This window comes from Aplidium turbinatum, chromosome 10, assembly GCF_918807975.1.
Source record: "Aplidium turbinatum chromosome 10, kaAplTurb1.1, whole genome shotgun sequence".
Classification (NCBI taxonomy): domain Eukaryota; kingdom Metazoa; phylum Chordata; class Ascidiacea; order Aplousobranchia; family Polyclinidae; genus Aplidium; species Aplidium turbinatum.
The window spans coordinates 17,637,544-17,663,560 of record NC_137481.1 but is presented as its reverse complement, the minus strand read 5'-3'; the positions used below and the strand labels follow the sequence as shown (position 1 = coordinate 17,663,560).

General features: G+C 36.7%; 1 protein-coding gene across 4 annotated transcripts; it reads right to left on the bottom strand.

Moving 5' to 3' along the window:
• LOC145777948 (netrin-4-like) lies at positions 1 to 25,427 on the bottom strand. Of its 4 annotated transcripts, none has more exons than XM_082589313.1 (12): positions 25,344 to 25,427; positions 18,559 to 18,959; positions 18,255 to 18,374; positions 14,362 to 14,712; positions 8,827 to 8,953; positions 8,241 to 8,426; positions 7,247 to 7,446; positions 6,501 to 6,658; positions 5,953 to 6,107; positions 5,395 to 5,463; positions 3,310 to 3,480; positions 1 to 2,054 (listed from the first exon to the last, which is right to left on the bottom strand). In XM_082589313.1, the coding sequence occupies exons 1-12, from the start codon at positions 25,390 to 25,392 to the stop codon at positions 1,906 to 1,908; spliced, it is 2,136 nt and encodes a 711-aa protein (XP_082445439.1). In that variant the 5' UTR covers positions 25,393 to 25,427; the 3' UTR covers positions 1 to 1,905. The 4 variants fall into 4 exon arrangements, with proteins under 4 accessions (XP_082445439.1, XP_082445441.1, XP_082445440.1 ...); XM_082589315.1 differs by having other exon boundaries at positions 5,953 to 6,080; XM_082589314.1 differs by lacking the exon at positions 25,344 to 25,427 and adding an exon at positions 19,879 to 20,156.
• Positions 25,428 to 26,017: the final 590 nt, after the last annotated feature.

Sequence of the window (26,017 nt, the reverse complement as noted above, 5' to 3'; positions counted from 1 at the left end):
TGAGCGCATGAAAAGATTTTTTTATTACAAAATGTAAGAAAGCTTTCTCAACTGGCAAAATCGTTCTTTTTATGCCGATTCAACGTCTGCTAACGTTGAATTAACGTGACAAAAAGAATTAAGATTTGTTGGTTGCGTTTGTTTAAAGTATGCGCTGCGTTGCATTGGATTGTTTAAACCCGAGAGGAACTATCCCAAACAACAAAATCCATCATTTTTACATTGATTCAACGTCTGTAGACGTAAGAATGTAAAAATGATGGATTTTGCTGTCTGGGTAACAACAATAAAAGCAACTGATTAAACATAAATAATAGCAACAATGACACAACGTGAAATTAGCAACAAATTCGTTCTTAGACTTTGAAGGTGAATAAGACATAAGAACATAATAACGCATCAAAAGTTGATCCAGAAAACTTTCATGATGACGAACTTAAAACGACATAAAAAAACCCAAAGAAAATGAAACGTAAAAACACAACACATACCCTCTACGTTGACATACGGAACTGATGGGGATTTTTGAAAGCAAAAACAAAAAACGCTACATCACTCATCAACACCACATAAGAGCAAACTCAAGTTGTAGAAAATATTACACTTTGAAGGAACAGAAACGTGGACGGTTGTTGTTTCTCCTTACAAATTGACAGTAACTGCCCGAAAAATGGCCACATACCAACTCGCTAAAAACATAACTCGCTAAATACTCGTTCCCAAATAAGGATGTTAGACTATTGCATGTTCATGGCTAAGCATTTGGCCAAACTTTGAACAAGAGCGACAACACATGAGAGGGTGTCCTATGGTTGTTTAGCGATCAACTTCTAGAGTATTATTTTTTCACTGTCCTGTATATTGTATAAACATTTTGTGTCATAGATCATAAAAATCGATATTGACCACGTAAGGTTTTATAATTACTCCTCAGCTCAATAAAATGTAAAAGATTCAATTTTTTCAATACATCTGCCTGTTGGTGTAAAGTTCAGAAACATCCTGCGCATTCGGCCAGGCAAGGACTTTTCAAAATTTTGAATTCATTCAAACTTGGTTAGCGGGGGAAAAAAACTTTTAAAATGTTACATCGATCAAACGTCTCGTAAACTTCCAAAAGCCTCCTCTTGATCTGTCAAATAATGGATGACCTGGACAAGGGGGCAAATGACACAAAGCGTGCACGTAGCTAAAAGCGAAGAGCAGCGAAAACGACATGCAGAGGCAATAATATTTAATTGGTTTAAGAATATTTTAGCTTTACCTGTCACTTTTATGGAGATCACCTTTGAGCCCTGGTTTCTGGTAGCGTAACAGCTGTCAAGAAGGAATTAATACTTGAAACGAAAGGTCGTGGCAGTGTCTTTCATGGCAATAGTAATAAACGCTCAGTCCGCAAAGTTTGTCCTTTTCACATGGTTTCAACATCGGTAGACGTTGAACCAATAAAAAAACACGGATTTTGTTAGCAAGGTGCCGGAATGTAACATGCCCTCAACACTTGACTTCAGCAATTGAAGACAAAAGCTGATATCTTTTTTCTTTATAACCTCTTACTACTTTGGTTTGACATTAAGTTACACAATGTAACTTCAATGCAACACTTGCTTATTGAAGCCATTGACGAAATGCGACATATTTGTTGATAAACAAATTTTCAAGTATGTTTTCGCTATTTTTAAAAGAGATAATCAATTCGTTCAAAAACTGGTCTATCAAAAGCATTGGTGTCTCTGATAGTATTGAAAAGACGTTTTCTGCTGAAACTAAACGTCTACATTAAAAATTTCCAAGAGCATTTTTCAGTTTTGCATTACATCACAGTGACAGCTGGCAATGTTTGAGCAACGAAGATAACAGCGGAATTGAAAAGCATCATCTGTACACTTGTACTGTACGAGTAGTTCAATAGCCGCATTTCTTCCGAAAATACTTCTTGACCGAACGCGACATGCTTTTGCCTTCAAACCACCAGTCGCGCACTACACTTTCAACATTGATCATCAAACGACCGTTGGCAACATCTTCGTGTCCCATGACTAGATAGTCGCGTCCTAAAAAACAACCACCGTCGTTAATAGCAACCACTAGCTCTGATTCTTAATGGGCTTTCGACTTGCCGTGAAGCATTGATCCGCAGTCAACGTCGTCTTAAAGGTCAAATGGATAAACGGGCAAGAATTGAAAATGAATTTACACAAAATTTCAAGCCATTTTGTAAATATCTGAATATTTTTTGATTTGAAAACCGGAACAAAAGAAAAGCGATAGTTATAAATTTGTCTGCATTGGTGAATTCAATAAAGCTTGTTAAGAAGTCTCTTTGTTTACTCCAAATTGACATGTTGGAATGCCAGTACAATAGTTCGTTCAATAAAGTAATTGCTAAAAAAATAATTTTGGTTACATCAATTCAAAGTTAACTTTTAGTTTCAGCCTGTAGACGTGTAGCCTAACCAAAGCAAAGAACTAGCTTTTCTACAAACAAGCAAAAACTATTGGATACCGTAATAAGAAAGTAATTTTAATGTGAAAGTAAGCTCTTTTTGAAAACCTCAAGGACAAATAAATTATATGCTAAGATTCATGATGCTCATATGTCAATACAATATGTTGACAAGTAGGCATTTATTTAATTAGCCCCACAGGAATGAAGTTTCTAGAATTCCAAGGTTTGTTGATTTTTTTAAAGTGTTCCTTACTCCTCGTCGGATTGTATTCCAAAGAAACTTTTGTTTGATCAGTGAAGTTCGCAAATATGAAATTTGTTTTCGGGCTTCCAAAATTTTTTTGTAATAATTCTTTACCTGAAGCAGATTCCTCAATATATCTCCAATATTTCCCTTAGATCACATTTAGAAAAAACATTTACTCAGTGGCTAAACTTGGGGTTTATGTAGCTGAAAAACACGCTTGATTCCTAGACAACAACCAACTGTTTTTTACGTTGGTTCAACGTTCGCTGACGTTGAATTAATGTAAAAAACGAATGATTTTCTGTCTGGGTTAAAAAGAGTTTTCTGGCCATATTGTTTTTTCCAGGTGCAATATTTTTAACGGCCAATATACGTCAAATGCAATTTCTCCGTCACGTATGCCCTGCTCTTAGGGTATAAAGTTTTTAAATCTCTCTTTAATGAAACCAGTGTGCCTGGAAAAAGACTAAAGACGCATATCTGCTGCAGTTTTCCTATTAACTATGTGTGGACAAAATGTTCTGTGAATTTGCGTTCAAACAGTGCAAAACAAACAAACGGAAGTGGCAAGATTGTGCTGCCTGATTACAAATCAAATATAACAACTCCGTGCCTGGCATCAACACAGGGCAAGTGCAGCCCAGGACGGTCCATGACTCCGGGTACATCACCATTTTCCCTTTATAAATCTTCACTTTGCCTTGCTTGATGATACGACGGACAGAGACCAGAAGAGTAGCATGAGTGCCAAGATCTACAGCTTCCTTCACACGAAGCTTCAGAGCTGCGATGAAAATAATACTCCAATAATAAAGGAATGGGTTTTGTAGCTGTGCTAACTATAGACGTATAGCCTAGTACATTATCTACTATTCAGGCACGTTTTAAACCTTTCAAGGTTTTGCTACGTATTCATTAACGTGCTGGTCGGCCTATATCCACTACTGTAGTTAGTGGTACCTTTTTCGTTCCGGAAGCGTTAATGACGAAAAAATAAAAGAATATAATATGTTCCTAATTGTGATTTTCAGTATTGTACAACTTGCTATTGCCATTCCAGCTATGTATGCTCTCGATCGCCTACGCCTCACGCATTATTATTCGATGCTTTTTAAAAGGACTCAGAAAAATATTTTTTATGAAGTAAGTCAAAGTTGTTTACACCATCCCTACCTAGTGAAATGCGTCTTTTTATTAAGTTTTGTTTTTATATTTAGAACGTCTGCAGACGTTAAATAAATGTAAAAAAACACATTTTGCTAGATGAATTACAGATACAAAAGTTACACATGTTTTGTAGCCTACTACAAAACAACAATAAAATACATTTGCAATCAATAATTTTGAATCAGGTCAAAGCTAACACAAAAAAAACCTTTATTCTTAGTGTGTGTTTACAGAACTATTTGCGTGGGCTGTGTTCCACAGAAGTTGCTGTTATGTGAAAATTTTCTGGAATTTCATTTGTGCTGACGCGACAGTTTTTATTGAACAATGGAGCATTTTGTTTTCAACAACGCGGCTCTTTTGAATCTCAACCGCCTCCGCGCTGAGGTGGGACGTTTCTACAGCAATTTGTTTCAATGGGACCTAGCAACATATAATTTTGTATTTTATTGTTATTCGCTCTGAGGATTTTTGTATGTTATTCGCTTTGAGGATGCGCATTGTCATGGTGCACGAAACGTCTGTGAAGCAATAAATCAACTTGTTTGTTGTTGCTTTTACTTTCACTTTCATCAGATGAACGTTGCAACTAGTGCTAGAAACGATAATTGTCCTGATGAACACCTAAACTTTTCAGTATTCGGGTTACTTTCTGACACGCAAGTTTAATACACACAATACACCTACACGCGAAACACTGCATTCTAACGATATCAGATGCTATAGATAAAATGTATTAAAATCCAAGTTTTTTTCGGTGTCACGGGCAATACATTATCGCCATCAAATGTCACGAAATCGATAATCTGACGACCTCTGAGCCGAGACAGATTGTTGGCAAACAAACACGCTCGGGTGCTACAGAAACACATCTTTCTTTGTGTCACTTGAAGGAAAGCCAGAAATTTCAGCTTGAATGTTTTTTGTCACTTTTACGTTAAATGACAATGATATACAACAAAAACCTTGCGTTAATAACGTTATTTCTGATGAAGAATTTAATAATGAGCTCAATGCGATATTGCGTGACCGCAACTATGTCACACCTTTGCGAATTCAATCGATATGCGCTCGCAGTTTTAAGTTACGAAACAAAACCACACCAGCAAAAAGAAACTACTTGTTAAGCTGACAACAGACAGTTACAAATGCTGCGCCCTTCTATTGCTTTTAATGTAGCAATGCTTGTCGGATTACTTTAGCACAGCACAGCTCATAAGTGAAAAGAAGATGCAATGGCAAAATTTATAACTAGGTGAAACAGTCTCAAAAATTAACCCAGACTTGTTCTAATCACCCTCGAGAAATATCTGAAACTTCAATCGGTTGCGCGCTTAAACTTCAATCGGTTGCGCGCTTACTATTTTCCAATCAATGACCGAGAAATAAAATAAGAGTTTCAAAACTTTGTTGAGACAACACTTGTTGTTTTCTTTATTTGAAGTATTCAGTATTCACAATATTTGCTGATATAAGTATAATTCAGTCTAAATAGAGAAAAGGAAAATAATATTTAAGAATAGTTACATACCATAATCGTAGCCCATGGTGCAAAAGTATAGATGATCTCCGAGAGTTTTTTCCTTACATTTGCACAAGCCTAAAAGCAAATTGTGTGGTAGAGACGTACGTTGTATTTTGCAAGCAGCCATCAAGGCATGGAATTACTCAACTTTTTAAAGTCTTGCTGAGCGTGAAAAACGCCACAATTCAATGGTCTATTGATGGTGGGTGTCTTCATCGCTAGTTCTCCTAGGCTTATGTTTGGTGCCTGACCAAAGGATGTTAAAGACGTTAAAATTGGTTCCTATTATGTTCTTGTATTGCATGCTGTAATAGGAATGAGGGTATGTGCAATTATACAAATACAGGAATTATAGGAATTATGCAATTACAGTATACAAATACTGGAAAGATGATGCAAAAATAAACAGATGCACAGCAGTTCCACTGTCAATGAAAAATTTTTATTGTACATGTAGTAACATGACAAAAACAAGTTTACGACATGCCCATTGATAACATGTTCAGCTTTCTGGTACAAAAAATAGAACGTTTCATGAACACTTTTGAGAAAATTTTTACACACTTGTTGGTCGCCACGATGCTGCTACTTTCCAGGAATCCTCTGCATTGAGTGAACCATCAGAAGACTGGGAAATAACAAACGGTTCAGCGGGATATGCTGGAAGCATGTCGCGTCCTTCGTCCGGAAATCTGCGAATCGGTTGTGGAAATCCTATTCTGCAAACAAGAATACTTTTGTTTTTTTGGCAGCCGACAAAAACAAAGAATTGACAGCCATAGGCACCAGTGTTTCGCTTACGAAGCTGAGCAGTATCGCACCACTAATTTATGCAACAAACGTACTATCGAACGCTGCCTATAGGCCTACTATACGTGCTAAATATAAAAATGCCCCCACAATTTTAATATGGGTTCCTTAAACAAAAATCGTGATTTATAACATTTCAAAGTATTTATCAAGCATGCGCCTTATTCAAGGTATCTTACATCGCCATAAAAAAAACACAGATATTCACTGTAGCATGTAAACCCTCTAAAAACAGTTATTTGGAAACTGCAGCTATCAACCTGAACTTAAGCTCAACTGGGCTTAAGCTTGGCATTCCTTACCGTTCGTCCGTAGCAGTGACAAAAGGTCGTAAAAAATCTTCACTTTCACTCTCCATCCAGGAATTCGTGAGGTCATAACCAGGTGGGGAATCCTCTGCGTCAAAATCGACAAACGAAATGGTTTCGTCGCCATAATCCGGCAAACAAACGCCAGACTTCTGTTTAAAAAAAGCAAAAAAGTTATAAATAGTTTGTAGAAGCTCATAGTTCGGCGCAAACGAACAATTATTAGACTGCATAAACTTTATAATCAAAGTGCACACATGTAAAACCATTCGAGTCAAAATGTAAACAAGAAGAGGAAGTACATAGACTGAGACTAAACTACAATTAATCTTTTGTCTGACCAGTCATCAAATTAAAATTTACTATTTATACATACAACGTCAAAATAACGTTGCACGACAAGTTGTTGTTTAGTTGACAGCTACTACAGCTATAAATGGATTAAGCGTGTCAAAATTGTTCTACAGAGCTTATTTATTAAAACCATAAAACATTCAGTTATAACATAAACTTAATGTGAGAACGGGTAAAAGTAATGTCTGAACAATTTATGGACCTTTTGCATACTGCTTTAGTAGTGGTGTTATCCTAATGAATGTGCTATTTAACGTTTGTGGATATTGAACAAGGTATAAAAGACTGATTTTCTGAATTAGAGTTATTCTTACTTTTGTTGTTTCTCAGGTCCACGAGATTGCAATTTATCTCCCACAATGTAGGTTATTCTGACTTGAACAAACCTGTTCGCATTGACCACAAAGACATTCCATGCAACCTTCTTCGCTGAAACCCCAATACCCTTTTATACATCGATCACATCTCCTTCCTCCTACTCCTGGTTTGCATCTGCATTGTCCCGAAATTGCATCACAGCTTACATTCACTCCAAAACTACCTTTATTTTCCAATTGCAAAGTACCGACGGGATGACAAAGACATTCTATAAGATATTTAGAAAATCAAACAAGGCAACACCGAAATTTCAAAACATAGAAACCATACAATCACTGCTAATCTAAACAAAATCAGTTGTTTATAAAGTTATACAGTACTGTAATAATCTAAGCTCGCACTACTTTCAACTTACTGTCTGGTTGAAACTAACAAAAACAAGCTCGCCGACAAAAACATAACATGTAGCCATAGTCAAGTATTAATTCTCGCCTGCTTGTTACTAAGTTTGTTCAAAAATTCTGTAAAAACCCAAAATTATGCATGAACGATACTGAGAGGAGTTAAACACGTAAAATAAATTGATTGATAGACTGATTGCTTGATTGTGTTGTGGGAATATTTATCCTCGAACAAGGAAAGCTTCTTTGAGAGCTTAATCCTAACAGTTTCGCGTAGGCTACTTGTAGAGGCTTCAAACCACTGACGCAAGCCCAGTCACCGAGATTGACAGAGTGAATTTTCCGCTTGTTGATGAAGTGTTGTCAGTCAATTATTATTCCGTTCACAAAGTGCCGCTAGATGGAAAGCAGTTCTCACCTTAGATTGCAGATTGAAGATAACAAAATAAAGGAGTAAATACAAAATGAAACTACTCACTAAGCATCTAATCCTGATTTTGTTTTTTTAAAGAGAACAAGGAATTTTCACATAAAGTCGCCTGGTCAACATTTTTATTCATTGTAACCTAATTTTTTAACATTATTCATTTTCGTTTATGTCAACGTACGGTACTACAAAGAAACTATTCCACCTCTGGTCAAGAGCGAAATCTGCACAAACCTTGGCACACATCGGGATCAGAAAGATCTGAATCAACTCTTCTAAAATAACCAGGCTTGCATTGTTCGCAGTGCCTTCCAAATGTGTTGTGCATGCATTCGCATACACCTCCACTCCTGTTGCCTGTCGATTTGTAGATCACTGAGTCAAAACTACATCGGACTGCATGACCATGGCAAGTGCAACCTGATAGAAACAAATAAATTTTAACACTTTTGTTTGCAACCCGTTTACTTTTCCCCTCAAAGGGTTTAGAAACCAGGTTAACTACAAATGGAGGGTGCAAAATTGTTAACATATTATAAAATTTATTTTACTAGATTGCAACCAACCAACCAATCATTTTTATAGAAAAAATGAAGTTGAACGTATTTCTTAAAGTTGGATTTAGGGCACATTATTTTAGATTTCTATACTTATACTTACAGTATAAGTGAGCCCTGATAGTGATACAAAAAACTCCTAATCACAATCAAATACCAAAAAGTAAAAATAACAACTTTTCAGCTACAAGTCCGAATGAAACATTAAAGTCAAGCAACAACTTGCAGCCACTTTTTCCATTTTCATATTTCGGCAAACTCACGTTTGCAAGGATTAGCGGCACCCGTATCTCCATTTCCTGGTTTCCAAGGTGCGTCGCTGTACAAAGGTAAGCAGCGTTGGCAATGGTCTCCTGCGGTGTTATGCTCGCAAATGCATTTTCCATGCACCTGAAAGCATTTAAATGTTCGACAACTTATTACATTGTTTGAATTATTATTCAACGTCTTCAAAGGACATGATAGACTGGACAATAATACACTAAACAAGGGTGCTGAAACCAGTAAAAAATACTAAACTGGCCCAAAAATATATTTCTTTTAAAGTAGTCAACTTGTTCTTTTTTAAGTTAATTTCGAAACTTTTACTAAACATTTTTGAAGTTTTAAATGTCATTGCCGCTTATGTAAAGCAATGGCATTTTTTTAAAAGTAGAGATGCAGTTAAAAACATGATGCTGCTTTCAAAACAATATTATCACAATATACTGCAGAAAATTGACTGAGTGATAATTGACCGATTGGTTACAGCCTACGAAAAGGACAATGTTGACGACTAGAAAGTAAAAAAGTTCCTTTTTGAGATATCGGGTGTAAAGGTTTACAAATATTTCAATAACACCTAAATTTTCTACAATAAAAAGCTGTATATTGAAAGCGATACTACAGTATATTCTGCATTGTGAAATTGCGAATTGTGTGTATTGAAACATTAGTTTCGACCAGAACAAAAATTCACCATGCAGAGATCAGGTTTGATCGCAGAATTAACTCTTAAAAAGAAAATTAAACATTTTTAATTAATAGTTTTAAAAAATCACTAAAACAACTTCAAACGTTGCAAGGAGTTTCGAGTTTTTGATTCAGCTTCAATACTTGGTTTACACGTTAACATATGTTATATTAAACATGCTTAAATTTACACCTAAATCGACGTTATAGATAATGTAGATAAACCATGCTGGGAAAAACGTTTTATGCATAAATTTTTAATTTCTACCATTTTATACTTCATATCGTTTTCCTGAACACTCCTTTGTACTTTTGAGGGACCCTTAAACGTCCTCTGGTGGCAAACAATCACCAATGGAGGTTGTAATAATTTACCACAGCAACAAAGCGATACTTTATTTTCTGATTAAGCCAAATCATTTTAATATAATTGATGCAAATATCTAAAGGAGTGTCAATAAAACAATTGTGGTGGTCAAAAATAGAAAGTGACTTCACTGGTTTAGTTGTTTCATACGTAATTTCAACTTTCTATCTGTAACATTGGATTAATGGAAAACTATTTGCCGCTGATGTTGCAGCAACTGATGGTATAATTTGTTTACAGGATTAAATGTTAGAAGCGACGTCGAGAAAGTCTGCCATGTTTTGTATACAAAGAAAAGGTGAAATAATGAGCATCACATAAGCTTGCTACAAACTGTTTAATAACAACTAGAGAAAATCTTGTATAATTTGGACATTTAAACTGCTTAGAACGACTCACATAGCTACAGTTACTCTAATGTATATTGGTAAACGCCAGCGATTTTTTTTCATTATTTTTGCAAGTTAGCAACGATTAACAATTAATAACCACAATTATTTACTGTTGCAGGTTACTTAAAATGCAAAGGTAGATGAAAAGCTTACTACGATTACAAAACTGATAAAACAAGAAAAACACTTTTTTTGCATAATAAGTGACTTTGGTTTGATAGTCACCAAGAAGACAATTTATTTGGGCGTGCGTTGTTTATAATTGTTGATAGATTAAGGTTTGTTTATCAAAAATTAGCAATTTAAAACTTTTATTTGTAGACCACAAAAACCAGATGACGCCAATTTCTTCACGTTTTAGTTTTTAAATCCTACAATGCAGGTCAAACAACATCGTGAAAATACAAGGTAGCCATAATTTCTTATCGTGTTGATGAAAAGATTATTTGCAAGGCAGTGGCACAAAGAAAGGTCTTAAACCTTTTCATTACACCCCTATTCAAAGCTTACTGTGAGATTTGCAGACTTGGTAAATAGGCTACAGCGGTATCTTGTAAAGTTGACTCATGGCTTAATGCCAAACTGTGACAGGGTACCAGATTATCCTGACACTAGCAATTTGCTATTCAAAATGCAAAGAAGTCCAACTGTGAGAGAGGATTAAACTGGAATGAATCGGAATATTTCAATGTTAACTCAGAAATGAGTTAAATACAAAAACAAATCAAGTGATTCAGTGACGCAGCAAACGGATTTGCGAAGACGTGGCGTAGGTTGCTTCAAAATTAAGAGCAGTGGCAACAGCAGGTGCTGTTTACGTATTGGAACCAAAAATATCTTTAAAAAAACATTTGTTCAAAAAACGGACGTAGCAACTAGGGACGGTACATTACGGGACGCGCAACTCCGTTGTTCCTTCAACATTAGAAGGGTCAATTGCCAATTTGACATTTTTTTACGCTTTACTGCTGGCTTGCTTTCAACTAAAAACCTTAAATTACTTTAAAACCAACTTCACTCTTCTTATATAACCCATAAAAAGTAAAATATTTTGCAAATTACAAAAAAACGTAACCCTTCTAGTGTTGCGGATAAGTCAAAAGCGTTTCGCATCTCTATGATCTACAATCCCTAGTAGCAACATAAAGTTTTACAAACGGCACATCGCCATGCGGCAGCAGGTGAATTTATAATAATTTGTAATGCTGTTTGTCGACACGAGCTTGCTCTGACAATTCAGCCACTGTTCAAAAGATTACACATGAACTGAAAACACAATTCTTATCAATCTTAGAAAAGCCTTTTTTGCGTCAGAAAGTACGCAACTTAAAAAAGGTTGAGCACTTGTTGACGCAAAGAGTAGACCAATTTTGGTAACAGCTCATAACAAATTGTGTACAAGATTCCATTCTTTTCTCAATCTGGTTTGCGTCATAAACACAAAAGGGCCTGGCTCAAATGTTCTTATCAGAAACTAAAGGTCACAACAAAGTTGACAAATTGCTAACTTAAAGTTCGATAACACATTGACAAAAACAGACACCAAACAAACAAAAACACCAGATGTGTTGAAACTGAAGCAATACGTTAAAAAATGCAAAATGTATTTTCAGCAAAATATAAAGTGCAACGATTAAATGAGCTATTTTTTGTATAATTTATTGACAAGCGTTAATTTGTATTTTAACTCCTTCAAAAAAGATGTGCTGGAAAAGTTGTAGAAAAAAACTTTCTACATTTTTTATGACGTTTAAAAAAATGCTTTCCTCTCAAATAGATTTGCGTTTTCTTTTTTAAGTTAACAAAATGTGCCTAAGAAAGCTTTAGATAAAACTAATAAACTTGATATTGTATCGTCAAAATCCCAGACAGCAATATCCGTCATTTTTGCATTAATTCAACGTCTATAGATTGCTGTCTTGGATGTAAGTGTCAACACTTCTCGACAAAGACGTTGTTTAATTGTTCAATGTGCTTTTCTTATAACTGGTAAAAATTAACACACAGACAGACTTCGCTAAAGCCACCAGCAAAAAGCAGCTTTTAGCGGGCAAACATTGTTGCTGTTCTTGTTTACCGCTACAAACGGGTTCTGCACAAACGAAATGACGCGATGACCTTAAAGAGTGACATGACGTCAAGGTTAGCAACATGTGACATGAAGCAAAAAAAATCGAGCGAAAGCAGCCACATGACCATCGCCCGGTTGACAAAGTCAGAGACTTCATCACTTTTAGACGATACTTGATGTCGAAACAACCAAACTTACTGAATTGAAACTATCTGTCACTTTTGTGCTTGTTTCCTCTTTCTGAAGATCTTTAAAAACCTTTTAGGCCATAACAAAACACTTTTAGAAAAAACTACTTGTTGTCAAAATCAAGTTGTCCACGCTTGAATGTGTTTGACTAATGAGTATCTCACACGCTGAATGTGCACAGCCAAGCTAATGAAAGCAAGACTTGCGGCGTGTTGTTCTTGTTGCCTAGAAGTGTCATATTTCCATGACGATGACTACAACCACGGGCGCCGATCCCTATAGGACAGTGGGGACATGTCCCCACCATCTTTTTACATGTCCCCACCATCTTGTTACATGTCCCCATCATCTTTTTACATTATTTTTGTAACGTAAAAGGGAAAATATTACCCGAATGTCACAATTTTACCAGTCAAACGTTTAAAATATATTGAAAGGAGGGGACAACATTTTTGTTTTATGCGAGGAAGCCCCAACCGTAGTAGAAATGTTTTCTTAGGCAGAGAAACCCTGGTGTAACTCGCAAATTGTATTTAATTTGGTTACGGCAGGGCCACACAGTGCAGAGTTTTAGAATTACTTTGAAAGAGTCGTACAAGCATGTAGTGCAGTAAGTGTAGCTTGTGTTACTTTTGTATAAGAAAAAAGCTATTTTTTCAGTTATTATTACATTGAGGTTAAGAGCTGCTGAAATGTCTTTACCGGTTTGGCAAAAAATTGTATGTAGGAAAATCAGCAGTTGGAAGGCTGGCAGGCAGCTTTTTTTCAATTGAAAAAACTCTTACCCTACCCAATTTTTAAAAGACTTGTCACGTTCCAAATCGTCTTCAGTATGGACATTGGCCATGGTCATTGGTCAACCTCCTAAACTTCAAGATCGATCGGTCAGAGTATTTTGCAGTCATTGACAGCTCGCAGCAAAATCTCACTGACTATTTCAAGTCGACCGATCTTGAGCACTACAAAATTCTACAAGAATCACTCTTTAGTGGAAAGCTACAATCACATTTGGGAGACGATTATCTTCAGTTCTTTGACACAGAGTCCCTTGCACAAGATTTTCGAATGATATTCAAGAAGATACCATCCGCTGTTGGGCAAATGTTTCCGCAAGTGGAACTTTTGCTCATATCACCAGCCCGCTCGTGTTCAGCTGAACGCTCATTTTCAACTTTGCGACGTATCAAAACTTTGTTACGATCTACCATGACACAGAAACGGCCAAATCATGCAATGGTCTGCTATGTGCACAATAAAGTTTTGAATTCGATCAACCTTCATTACAAGCCAAGGATCAACCAAGGACTTCGTTTTTAATTCGCCGGAGACTCGTTGCCGAGTTGCAGTGTTTGGACTTCTGCTGTCCAATGCTGACACTGACAATTAAAATACATCGCATTAGACTTGTAGCCTATCTACTGTAGGCCTATTTGTTTGTTTGTTGAACAGACCCCAATCTTTCAGCTCGCTTCGCTCGTCTGCTCTTTCTTTCCTAGTAAATGTCCCCACCAATCTTAGAGAGCGATCGGCGCCCATGACTACAACTCTATTGGCGTGACCGAGTTGCGGTTTCATTTAAAACCAGATTAACCCTAAAGCAAACATCGAGCATATTTACTGAGTTAGAAAGTTGTTTATTTATGTAAAGCAATAAATATTATATGTGCTAAAGTATGAACTCAATTTTGTTTTTAATCTGTCTTAGACTATAAAACTTTAACAAAAGTTCAAACTTCATCAACAAATTTTCTTGACTGAAGAGCATCGGTTCATTTCAAAAAGTACAATCAACAACAATTCATTTAAACGGAAAATTGAACAAGCTTACCACGTTTTGCTCTTGATCGCTAGGCTCCTCCATGTCTTTATGGATGGGAACACATGTGTCCGCGTGGCCGTTGCAGAAGCATGTTCCACGAATGATTAAATCATAGATAGCAAATTTAGTGAAAAATCGGGATGAATGATCTTTCTCAATCTTTTCTTCTTTATTTTGTCCTTGAGAACCGAAAACTGGAGACTTAGCGCGAGAATCTGTGATGTTAGCGTTTGAGCATGAAGGACATAGTTGAGGGTCCCACATCCGGATTCGGAGGTTGGTGATCTTGAGAAGATGACGAGCTTGATCACTGTATGGATCATCAATAAGAGTAGAAGGATTGAGGACTCGGTATATAACCTGTGTTTAAATAAACCAACGGTAACTCATTGAAACTTGGTTCTCTGCTTAAAATATGAAAAAATCACTGAAGCATCTCGTGTAAAAATCAAGGGATCATACAGTGGCGTGAACAAAATCATAGCTAACATTTAGATTGAGATAAGGGTTTGCCAGTTTGTCTTTGTGACGTCATAACCTCGTACACGACGTCAAAAGAAGTTTATATTTGATGACTATAAACATTGCAACAAAACATAATGCTAAAATAACTTTACTCAAACATGAAGTTTTTAAATTGTCGCACTATAATAATATTTTCCACTATTTATACTCATACAATAGTGTTAGGCTACAATTGTGATATACACTGTACTTAAAACATAAATAAATGCACTTCTCACTGAAAATTATCGAGTTGCCGGGTATAGGCTAAACGTTATGATAATGTTCACAAGCTTATACGTTAAACTTTCCAAAATTGTTGTTCTGTCTTTTAAATGCGTCTTCAACTTCTCAAATTTACAAGCTCTCTGTTCTCCTGGACATAACGGTCAATTAAATGTTTGTTTGCATTGCGGCTTGGTTTGATAACCGCGGTTCTTATCTCCTAATCGCACAATTTTAACGTAGGCCGACTACATGAATGCACATGGCCCACTAAACGGTTAATTTATTTTCTTTCTAGCCTAATGTTTTTGCATGGTTTAGGGTACCGGGTACCATATCCCAAAGTAAACTTACTTAACCCAATGAAAAAGGTCAATGTTGAACAAACGCTACGTCGGTATTAAATCACAGAAGCAAGTGCGATTATGTAAAAAGCCTTGCAATATTTTTTTTTACTTGGATTCAAAATTAATTGCAAAGCTGTTTGCTTTCATCAATACTCGTATTGAAACAGCTGGGACACCATACGATGCATTTGCCGAAGGCGAGTTTCTATAACTCCTGATATTAATCACTATCGTTTAGCATTGTAGCCTAGTCCTAGTCTATATGATTCAGTATCATCATGGCCTGAGCTGGGGGGTTTAGGGCTGCAGGCGAAGAACAGTTTTAAGGTGTGCCAGACAATGCTTACCGAATCGTAATCAATGGACTACTATTCTTAGGAACATTTTCTCACGTGGATACAGAGAGAACAAGATCAAAGGCATTAGGGAAACATGGTGGAGAAAAGAAATAAATAAGAGAACTAAAAGCTTTAAACCTATTCTCAACAACGAACTGCAGTTCGATTTGGAGATGGGCCTATGGTCTGCGAGTGTTGCGCTATCAGTTTTAACCGACAAATAACATCATCAAGATTGACAGGTGTAGTGGCCAACGTGTAATAACTATTTTGGATTACGTACCAACGGTACTAACACATCCACCCACTTAAAGTCTTTGAATTGGCAGGTTTATTCTTTATATTGCTGATTTTACTCATTGTCTTCATGAAAGTATCTTACGTCAACAATATTAAACCTAGCCCATCCCTATGAACATGTAGGCTCTAAATCATGTACTGTTGATGGTATCTCAATCTAAAACTTAATTAGATTTTATCTATTTTAGCCTTGGTCAGTGGTCACTTCTCCTGCTTAAAATTTTGTGTTTGATCAGAATGACACTGACCATCTCATTGACATGACACAGAATCAACACAATTACTCTGAGGTTTGACCCATTGGCTACTTGGCCATATTGTAACGACTATTATTCCAAATGATAATTAACTAATATGAAATGCAGAATTTCACTTAATTGAAATGTGACCTTCAATAAAACAATTAAACCATTTGTAGTTTTCCAGCCAAAACATGAATGCAGAAACCACACAGATTGTCAGTGCATGAGAGTCAGCACACGGGGAACAGAAAATAGTCTTTTCAAGTTTCATCCAAAAAGTGGTTAATTTTATTTGACGTAGCCCTGTGTCAATCACAACTATGGGATTTTCTAGATCAGGGGTTCCCAAACTGGGGGCCATGGCCCCCTAGTGGGCCATGAGCCTTTTTCAAGGGGGCCATGGAAACAATTAAAAAATAATAATTTTTTTAATTCATCATCTCTAAGTCCACTCCAACACTATACAGTATAACAAAAGAAATAAATTAAAATTTAATAAAAATACTACTCTATTTTGCCCAAATCTTCATGAAATGGTCTTTAATTTCCAGTTGTTTCAAAAATAATAATATATGGTTAATACAGTGTATAAACAAGTTTTTTAATTAAAATGATGTTTCTTAATTTTTTCAAAAGGTTGAAAAAAGTAAGGGGGCCATTGATTTTTCTAAATTTTCAAAGGGGGCCACGGTGTAAAAAAGGTTGGGAACCCCTGTTCTAGATGTAACAAAACAAGTCTATGGCGACAAAGAAAATAAAAGTAACTACGGTACCTGCCCATCAGCAGGCCTTTGGGCCCGGTACCAAAGAAGTTCTTGGGCACCAAGTCAAGACACTGCTAAGAGAAACGCTCTATATTTAAAAATGATGCTGTGGTTTTTTCAAGTTCCTGAGCCCCTTAGAAAGGTTACTGGCCCCTAAAATCATCCCGGGTCAGGGTCCAAAAGTACCTCCTGGACCCCCTGTCAACGCTACCGGCTATCAATATCATTCTTCAGTCAGTGACAATACTTTTGCAATGGTCTACCAGGCAGAACAAAATTTTGAACCAACGAACGGCACATGTAGGCTACTAAAGATACGTACGGTAATAATAATATGCATTTTTACATAACGCTGTGTCTCGCACAAATACGGGTTGCTCTCAGCGCTTTACGAAGCAGATAGTATTGATGCAGCTGCATAGAGGCGCAGCCTTGTTCATTATTCATCTGAATATATTCCTTTGCTGAGTGCCAAGCAAGAACATGGCTCAGTGTCATTTTTTACAAGTTTTTGATATAACCCAACAAGGTATCAAGATCACAAAACAAACGTTCAGTCAAATTTATTTTGATATTTTTGCAGTGATTTTTTTAAGCTTCACCCAAAATACGTTCAACAATGAGATTGAACGTCTGGTCAACGGTTTCATTCAATATACGTTGCGAAAACAAAAAAACGATGCTACTTTTGATGATGGCCTACTACGAACGAAGCGACAATACCTCAATCCCAATACTTGAGCAGCCTTTTATTACGTCAACAATTTACAAATGTGTAAAAGCTCTTGTTCACACCGAAGATCGAAAAATGCAAGATTATTTACGAGCAGGAAGTGTATGGACAAGTACACTTCCATTCTCCTATTTAGGTTGATTTGAAACCACCGACTACTGTTTTGACAGCTGCTTTTAGGAGGCAGATACGTCACCAGAAGCTGCAAGGGATCAAAATTGAGATATTTACCGTTTGCCTAACCTTGCCGTGAAATATTACTGTACTTAAAAGCAACAAAAATGTTAATTTACCCAACAAAAAAGATACTATTTCTTCTCTCTGGAAGAGCTTAATTAGTGACATGAAAAGTATGCTTAAAAATCCTTATCGAAAAAGCTCATCTTGACTTTTAACACTGTATGATAAAAGTTACACTTGTCACTTATGATAAACCGTTGATAACTAACCTCTCCTTTATGACACGGAACAGCGTCAGAGTAACGAGAAGTGCATTTCCCACCTTCCACATCTTCATCATCATCCATCCCAAACGTCGAAGTGCAATTCCTTGAATATCTTTGGTAAATCTGCCCATAAATATTTCACAATGTTTTGCGACAGCACTTCAGCTTGCAAAATAAAGCTTAAATACATCATCAGTTGGCTGATTGTTACACTTTTACTGTGATTGTAAGAATAATTTTGAATTCACATGAAGTTGAGCAAGGTACGGTACCGAATGATTGGTTAGGCAAAAACTTTGATACACACCGTCCATGTTTGTCCAAAATCTATTGATCTTTCAATGGTCATGGCTCCTGGCCTTGGACTGCGAAATAGCATTATCAAGTGAGTAAAGTAAAAGGTTGTTTCCAAATTGAAAGTCAGTGTAACTTCGTCATCTTCGCCTGCAGATTGCCACCAGGTCCGAGGATGAAAGAAGGGCGAATCGATCATGTGAAAGCTCGGGTGTGCATGGCCCTGTCGACCGGCTTTGCAGCGTCTGCACACCGGCGAAGAGCACGATGCAGATCCAGGGTCACAGAAGAATTCACCTTCGACTTGGCCACAAGTGCTTGAGGAAGTTATGACTCGACCGGCTGCTAAATTTCCCACATCACCATGGCAACTATAACGGCCGCATTGCTGGCCATTCACAGCCGAGTAGAAACCTGAATTGTAAATTGCAACAAAATAGCAACGTTTAAAAATTAGCATGTATCAATAATTTTAAGTACAGAGTTTAAGACAAATTGCTGTAGAACTTTGTTACATGAAAACAGCATCAGTAGCAATCATTTTTTGGAAACTCATTGTCAAAATGCTTATGTCGATATAAGGCTGTACCACCAAAACGTCAAATGTATCAAACTTTTCGAAGATGAGATCACCAAACTTTTGTATTTTGATTCATAAAAATAGTCGTTTGCCCAACCACGTTTTCTTGCTTTAGTTAGGGTTAGTAACCTACCAAGTAAAAAGCAAACTACGATTGATGAAGCTGTTTATCAGGTTATCAAGCAAAAATTTTGTTGGTGAATTGACAATGAACTAGCCATATCTTTTAGCTCTAGTGCAAACATTGCGTGGGCAAGCTATATTAGGCTACTTTTATTTCCGCCCACGTCAAGGTATGGCTTTCGTATAAAGAGTAACGTGAATTAATCATGATTGCGGAGGTTGCTCAATGCTCAGTAAGGGACAAAAATATCAAGGCTGCAATCACATGTAGATCTATGCTATATAAATTTTAAAACAAGAAAAAGTCAAATCTTGTTATACATTGGCATTTCTACATTTTTATCAAGATTTTCGTCTTGCTGAACATGCGATATCACAATGTGAATGTTATGAAAGTGGAAGTATTGCAGAACACGGTACAAACTTGAGCAAGTGTGAAGGTGGCCTGCTTGTGCGGCTTATTGCAATGAATTTGTATCTAACTAAATTGCGATAAAAAGTATTTAAATTTAGAATTTAAATGAAAAAAATAGCATCAATAAAACTGTCAAAATAAAAAAAAATTCTATTCTGATTAAAATTGACAGAAAAAAAAAATTGAATTTTTAATTTCGCTGCAACATGACTCACCCAAAATGTAAGAAATTAAAATAAAAAACATCTGCTTCATTTCAGGGAGTGAAGTTTAAATTTCAACTTTAACTCCTGATGGCTACGTAACTGTCCAAAATAACTTTAAGCCGATTTCACATGAGCATCAGACGATTCAAAGTTTTTCTCTGAATTTGTTCTTCAATGTCGATAAATATTGGAATAATCTCTCAGCAGCAATCTATCAACGCCGCAAAAAAACAAACCAACGCCAGAAGCACTATCTTTTCTTGTTAAAGCAAAAAAGTGCACCCTGAAAATCTGAAAAATAAAACGTTACTTTGCTTAAGTTGCAGACATGTTTGTAAAACTTCAGAATACACAATTGATTTGCAACAGAGCTTGCAAGCAGTAACTGCAGTGCTTGTTCTTGTTACAGCACAACATTGGTCAACAGAGCGATTTGTTTATTCCAAGAGAAAGCATCGGTTAAGCAGAAAAAGTCGAAATAATGTAGCTAGTATGTTTGTGCATAATGGCATACCACTAGCCACTACCAGTTATGCTGAAAGCTTTACCTAAAAACGCGAGTATATTTGAAATGGAGTTTGGAATTTATCTGAATGGAGCTATAGAAAGAAAGTCAGTTTATATATTGATGGCGTGATGAATGTAATTGTACAGTAAAGGAAGTGCAACGACTTTAAGCATCTCTGAACGTTTACTATCCTAATATGGTGCAACAATTCTTACATTATTACCACTCGCGATGCAATGGAAACCTTCAGATAATAGTGAAAACTCTATAGTCTTACCTTGATGTGTAGATACAACTGTTTGTACCATAATAGGACATTTGGATTACAACAACCTGTATATTTGTTACCGCGTGTAGCATAGTAATAGGGACTTCAATTGCTACTGTTATGGCAGATTATATCTATATAACTTTACAGAAGATAAGAAAAATTACTTGCATACCATGGTCTTTAGGACTTATAGAAATTGCACCTTTCCTTCTGCTTAAAAGGCAATTTCAGTTATTTTTGCAGCATTGGCAAAGAAAGTTCGAATGCCAAGTCAAACTAAACCTTATTCGTTTACAAAGCAAATAAACTCTACCACCTTTAAGCACTATGAACATTTACATAATTGACCAGAGCAGTTGAGTTTAACTACGCTTACACTCTCCAACTTTTCTACATGCTCAATTTATCACTCGGATAATGCGATCAACCACAGTTTTAACCAACGCAAAAAGATTGACTTGGTCTGACTGAAGTAACTACTACAGCCTGCAGTTCCTCAGCGAGATTAAAAAACTCGTCAGTTTTCTGTCTACCTCATCGCAAACACAACACAAATCACGACTCGCTTTGTTCGTCTGGTCCAGGCTTATATTAGCGAGACCAAGGCATTTTTTCTGCATGATTAGACGTCAATGTCATGGTTGTGTGAGACCGCACGTGTCAGCCATTCTGTCTCACTCGGTCATAACAACCCAACCACTTACTTTTCTTTCAACACTTCATTTCAAAATGCTAACTTGAATAAGTTTATAGGGCACAACACAGTTTCGAATGTTTTATTTCGGAAAACTGTTGCTTTTCGCCACAATGTAAATACTTCCAGCATTTTTTGCAGAGATCTCATTATAAAAAAAATGTGAGCCTTAAGAATCAAGGCTTCTTTTTTCATTATTGTACTTGATTTCAAGCATTGACTGCTTCTTGTATGAAAAGCTTCCAAAATTCTTGGTTCTTCGCTGTGTGTGAGGTCTATGTTGGTGTTATTTTTGTTTGTTTTTGTCTAGTTTTGTTTGTTTGTTTTTTTGTCGAGGCTTACCGTTCTACAACTCTTTGAAAATCTTTTGGAATTATTATTGATTGAATACATCCAAAATTAGTTAACTTACGTATTTAACCGTAAAGTTAACCGCCCGAGCATTAGTGATCGGTTATTTTCATGTCCTTGGTAAGATTTACAAATTTATTCGTATAAGTTGTACTTCAAGGCTAATTTCGAGTTGACAAATTTGAATTCTCCGTTAAAATTGCTGGTTTGCTTACATTGAACAATCATGGTAAAACCGTTGCAGTATCCTTTTACCGAGAATCAGCCATGGTCGTGTCGGTGTTTGGTCATCACTAGGGCGATTTTTTGTCACTAAAGTTACTTTTTTTTGGTACCAATTCCCAAAGCAGGGGTGTGCAACCTTTATTAAAGGAGAGCCATATATAAATATCTGGGTGAAACCGCGGGCCGCACGTTTATTTAACATATGATTTCTAGTAGTTGCAGGCACAAAAAAGTAGTTTATTTTTGTTATTGATCTTATGGCATTATTATAGGTGATCTCCTTGCAGAAATATTAAGTTAAGACGCATAAATTTTTGAAGAAAACTGCTATTCAAATGTATTGTCACACCGACTACGAATTCAGTGAGAAATTTAAAGCTGGCTTCTTTTCCCGACGACTTTTTCCAAATTTACTTTAATGGAAGTGCTCGCAATTCGAAGTCCATTTTCCAAGTGTTTGTCTGTCAGAACCGATCGATAGGGCGATTTTACGACGCCCATTTTAGAAAAAAATTGTTCGCACAAATATGTTGAGCTAAAAAGAGCCATTTTTGAAGCCATGAATTTTTTCGAATGTGAAAAGTCATCTTGGTAGAGATGTTTTTGGTAAAAATCAAAAAATTGATGACTTCTTTCCGCAGTTCGTAAAATCGTTGCAACATGCAGCCTTTGCTTAACCAACGCACCTCGGAAAAGTAAAGTAGATCTTTATGTGTCGTGTTGAGATCATCCAGAAACTTTTGAAACTGACGATGGTTGAGCCCTCGTGCTCGAATGAAATTACTGCCTTAATAACCGGGCTCAAGACGTGTTTGAACTTCAAGGGTTTTGCGCACAGGTTTTGCTGGTGAATGCTACAATGAAAAATTGCTTTGTCATCATCGATTTTACTCTCTCTCAAGGCAGACTTCAATAGACCTATGAATCCGATGCCAGTTCTGGGCATGGATCGAGCACCACCAGTTGCGATTCCGCATAAGCTGGACAAGTCCAATTCAAACTTGTCAAAAGCATCAACTACTTCAGTAAAGATGTCAGCACCAGTTGTCGTGCCCTTCATTGACTGTAATGACAGAAGCTCTTCCCTTTCGTTCAAGTCTTTGTCCACTCCTTTTGCCAATAAGGCCTACTGTGCCGTGTCCTTCTGGTCCGTACTTTCATCGATCGCAAAACTCCATGAAACAAAGTTCTTCACCTTATCCCTGAGAGTGTCACTAATATCACTGGCAAGATCATCGATACGCCTCGCTATCGTCCACCGTGACAGACTTATTTTCTCGAACTCACTCTTCATTTTAGGGCACGTTTCTTCTGCGGCATCGATAAGACACTGCTTCACAAAATTATCGTCAGAATACAGTTTCATAGTTTGAGCTATTCTCTGTGCAATTCCGTGCCTCTGATCTACTGACGTTCCAAATAATTAAATACAATCGGATTAGCCGTCGCCGGTGGGAGATTTCTAAAATGGATAACAGAAGGTGGAAATGTACAATAATCCACTCTACAATGAATTGTTCGCACGTAGACTACTAGACTAAATTAAATTATAAACACGTTTCGCGGGCCGCACACAATTCAAAACTGGCACATCTTCGCGGCCGCACAATTTTTCTTTGCGGGCCGCATTTGGCCCGCGGCTGCACGTTGCACACCCCTGCCCTAAAGAAATGCAGAACCAAAATTTCATGGTTGTGGGGTCAATATTTAAGAAGTTGTAAAGTTACCAAAAGTCACTGTTTGTGCTTTTAGGTTACTTTTCACTTGTTAGGTCACTTTTTTTGCATATTGTTTTGCCTAATTCCCCTGTTTTTTTTATCTTTCATTGCTACTGGAGAGATAAATTTGCAATGTATGTAATGCCAAGACTTTTAAATACATCTTTTAGTACGGTACATATTTTAGGTGTGCACAAGCCCATGCTTGTTCGTATCGCTTGTATTCCCGAAAATACGTAAACATTAAGTAATGTTTTCGATGAAACAAATTGTGTTAACTATAATTAGTCACTTGTTTTCTCTGCAACAGCTAAAGTGTTTGATTGACCTTTGTCTACAGAAATGCGGTGGTGCACTACATGTAATGTTTGTTTGTTTCTATCTCTTTTTTTTCTGGAATCGCAGGAAAGGACATGTGGGTAAAAATGAAAACAATGCATTCTGTTAGCGCTAACGGCTTTTTTTTCGCTTTTTTTGTTTTTGTTGAATAAAGTTCTTTTTGGTTACTTATTTGCAAAATTAAAGTCACCTTTTTGAGTTGTTTAGGTTACCTAAAATTCGCCCTAGTCATCATCAATCCTGCGGCTGTTCCGGAACTCTTTGGCCTATGGTAATTTTATAATTGCCTTTTTTGGCAAGAATACCGTAGCCCAGGAATGGCAAACCTATGACACATTGGTCACGAGTTGACCCACCACAGATTTTCAGGGACCTCCTCATCTTTCTAAAAATGACGTATTGTAAACAAATAATTTTGCAAAAATTAATTATTTTGCTAGATATTTGACATAAGGCCCAGCCCTGTTTTCACTTATGTTCTCACCGGATTGCCACATACAGTAGCAGTATGACAACTCGAGCCATGGGCCTAGAGCATTATTACGGCAAGGAACTGGGTGCTTATAGTGCAATAATGCTATGATGCTCTTAATTGTTTGCAAATCATTTTTCTTGACTGGTTTGCATGTCTCTTGGCTAGTTCAGATTAATGTTGTCTAGAAATAAAATTGAAATATAAATGGACATGGAAGATTGTGTAATGGAAGCAATACTTTTACCTCAGAACAGTGCACTTTTTTTCGTTTTAAAATGACAAATTACAAAATTCGCTTCTACACGAAACTAAGTGTAAACTTCACTCTGCAATCTGCATAGTCTAAACAAGAGGTACTGTAGTCTTCATGCTATAGAAGCACCATTTCGAGTGCACTGTAGCCTACGCAGTGGCGTAGCCAAAGAGGGGGGGGTTAGGGGTTACAGCCCCCTTTTGGCACGCATGTGACGTCACGACATTGAGAATGATGCTTTCAGTCTAAAAAAATTTCCTAATTTTAAACAAAACTGCATTAAAAGAGCGAGTTTTGCCAATACCAAACATTCAAACATCCCATAGAGACTTGGCTTTATTTCCAAAAAATGCCGAAGAAAACATGATCTTATCCTTTTGCCATGCCACCGGACAGCACCATTGCACAGGAATATTCATACCCACATTTTTGTTGAAACTGCTCTCAGAATGCACCAAATTAAAAGTAATTTTTCAAAATTTTCTGGGGGAGGTCCCCTAGACTCCCCGTCGCTGGGTCGTCACCCCCCCCCCCCCCCCCCCCTTTCAAAATTCCTGGCTACGCTACTGACTGTAGGCTTACGATAAAATATCTAAATATAACAATGCACAAATGCTAAAAGCTTATTATGTTCTTTTACCACTTTTCTTTCCCGGTGTAGATGGGCGCATGTAGTTTTTCGTTGGCATTTGGGAGGCACAGTTTACTGCTTAATTTTGTGCTGAGACTTTTGGTTTTTGGAACATCATCTACTTTCCATGACACTGACAAACATCAGCTACTTTGTATAACATTACCAAAACTAATGCTCTTAACTCGACCTTCAACGACTAAGGAATATTTGTTTACTTTGTTGTGGTCATTTCGTCTTTTTACAAAGCCTTGAGCTTACCTGAAATATAAATGGACTTTGAACTTTAAGCCAATGTCAAGCTGACAAAAATATGCTTATGACTTGCTAAATTAACAGATAGCCTAAAAATATACACTGCCTGAATTGAAAATTGATTGACGTAGGATTACGAAGAAGGTAAACATTTTTAAATTTTGTTGTTGTTGTACGACAATAATTGAGCCTACATAACATTTGCTGAGATTCAACAGCTACTAAAATTAGTGTAATTGTAAAAATGCAAACAAAATGAATTTTCAATACTACAAACTATTTTTACCAATTTTTCGAAAGCGCTTTTGGCTCTGCTGCTGCATCCTTGAGACCTTGAGTATGAGAGATTAGTTTAAATATGTCGAATATTTACTGCAACCACATTTCAATTCTTATTGGAAAGTTTCAAGTCACTTAAAGTGCCCCTG

What these genes read in the sequence shown, in the direction of transcription:
- LOC145777948 (XM_082589313.1), bottom strand. Translation starts at nt 25,392, where the DNA reads ATGCCAACGAAAAACTACATGCGCCCATCTACACCGGGAAAGAAAAGT. An exon ending in ATTTTGGACAAACATGGACG is followed by an intron (nt 18,375 to 18,558) that starts GTGTGTATCAAA and finishes ATTTATGGGCAG; the next exon opens with ATTTACCAAAGATATTCAAG. An exon ending in GCGATCAAGAGCAAAACGTG is followed by an intron (nt 8,954 to 14,361) that starts GTAAGCTTGTTC and finishes AAATGCTTTCAG; the next exon opens with GTGCATGGAAAATGCATTTG.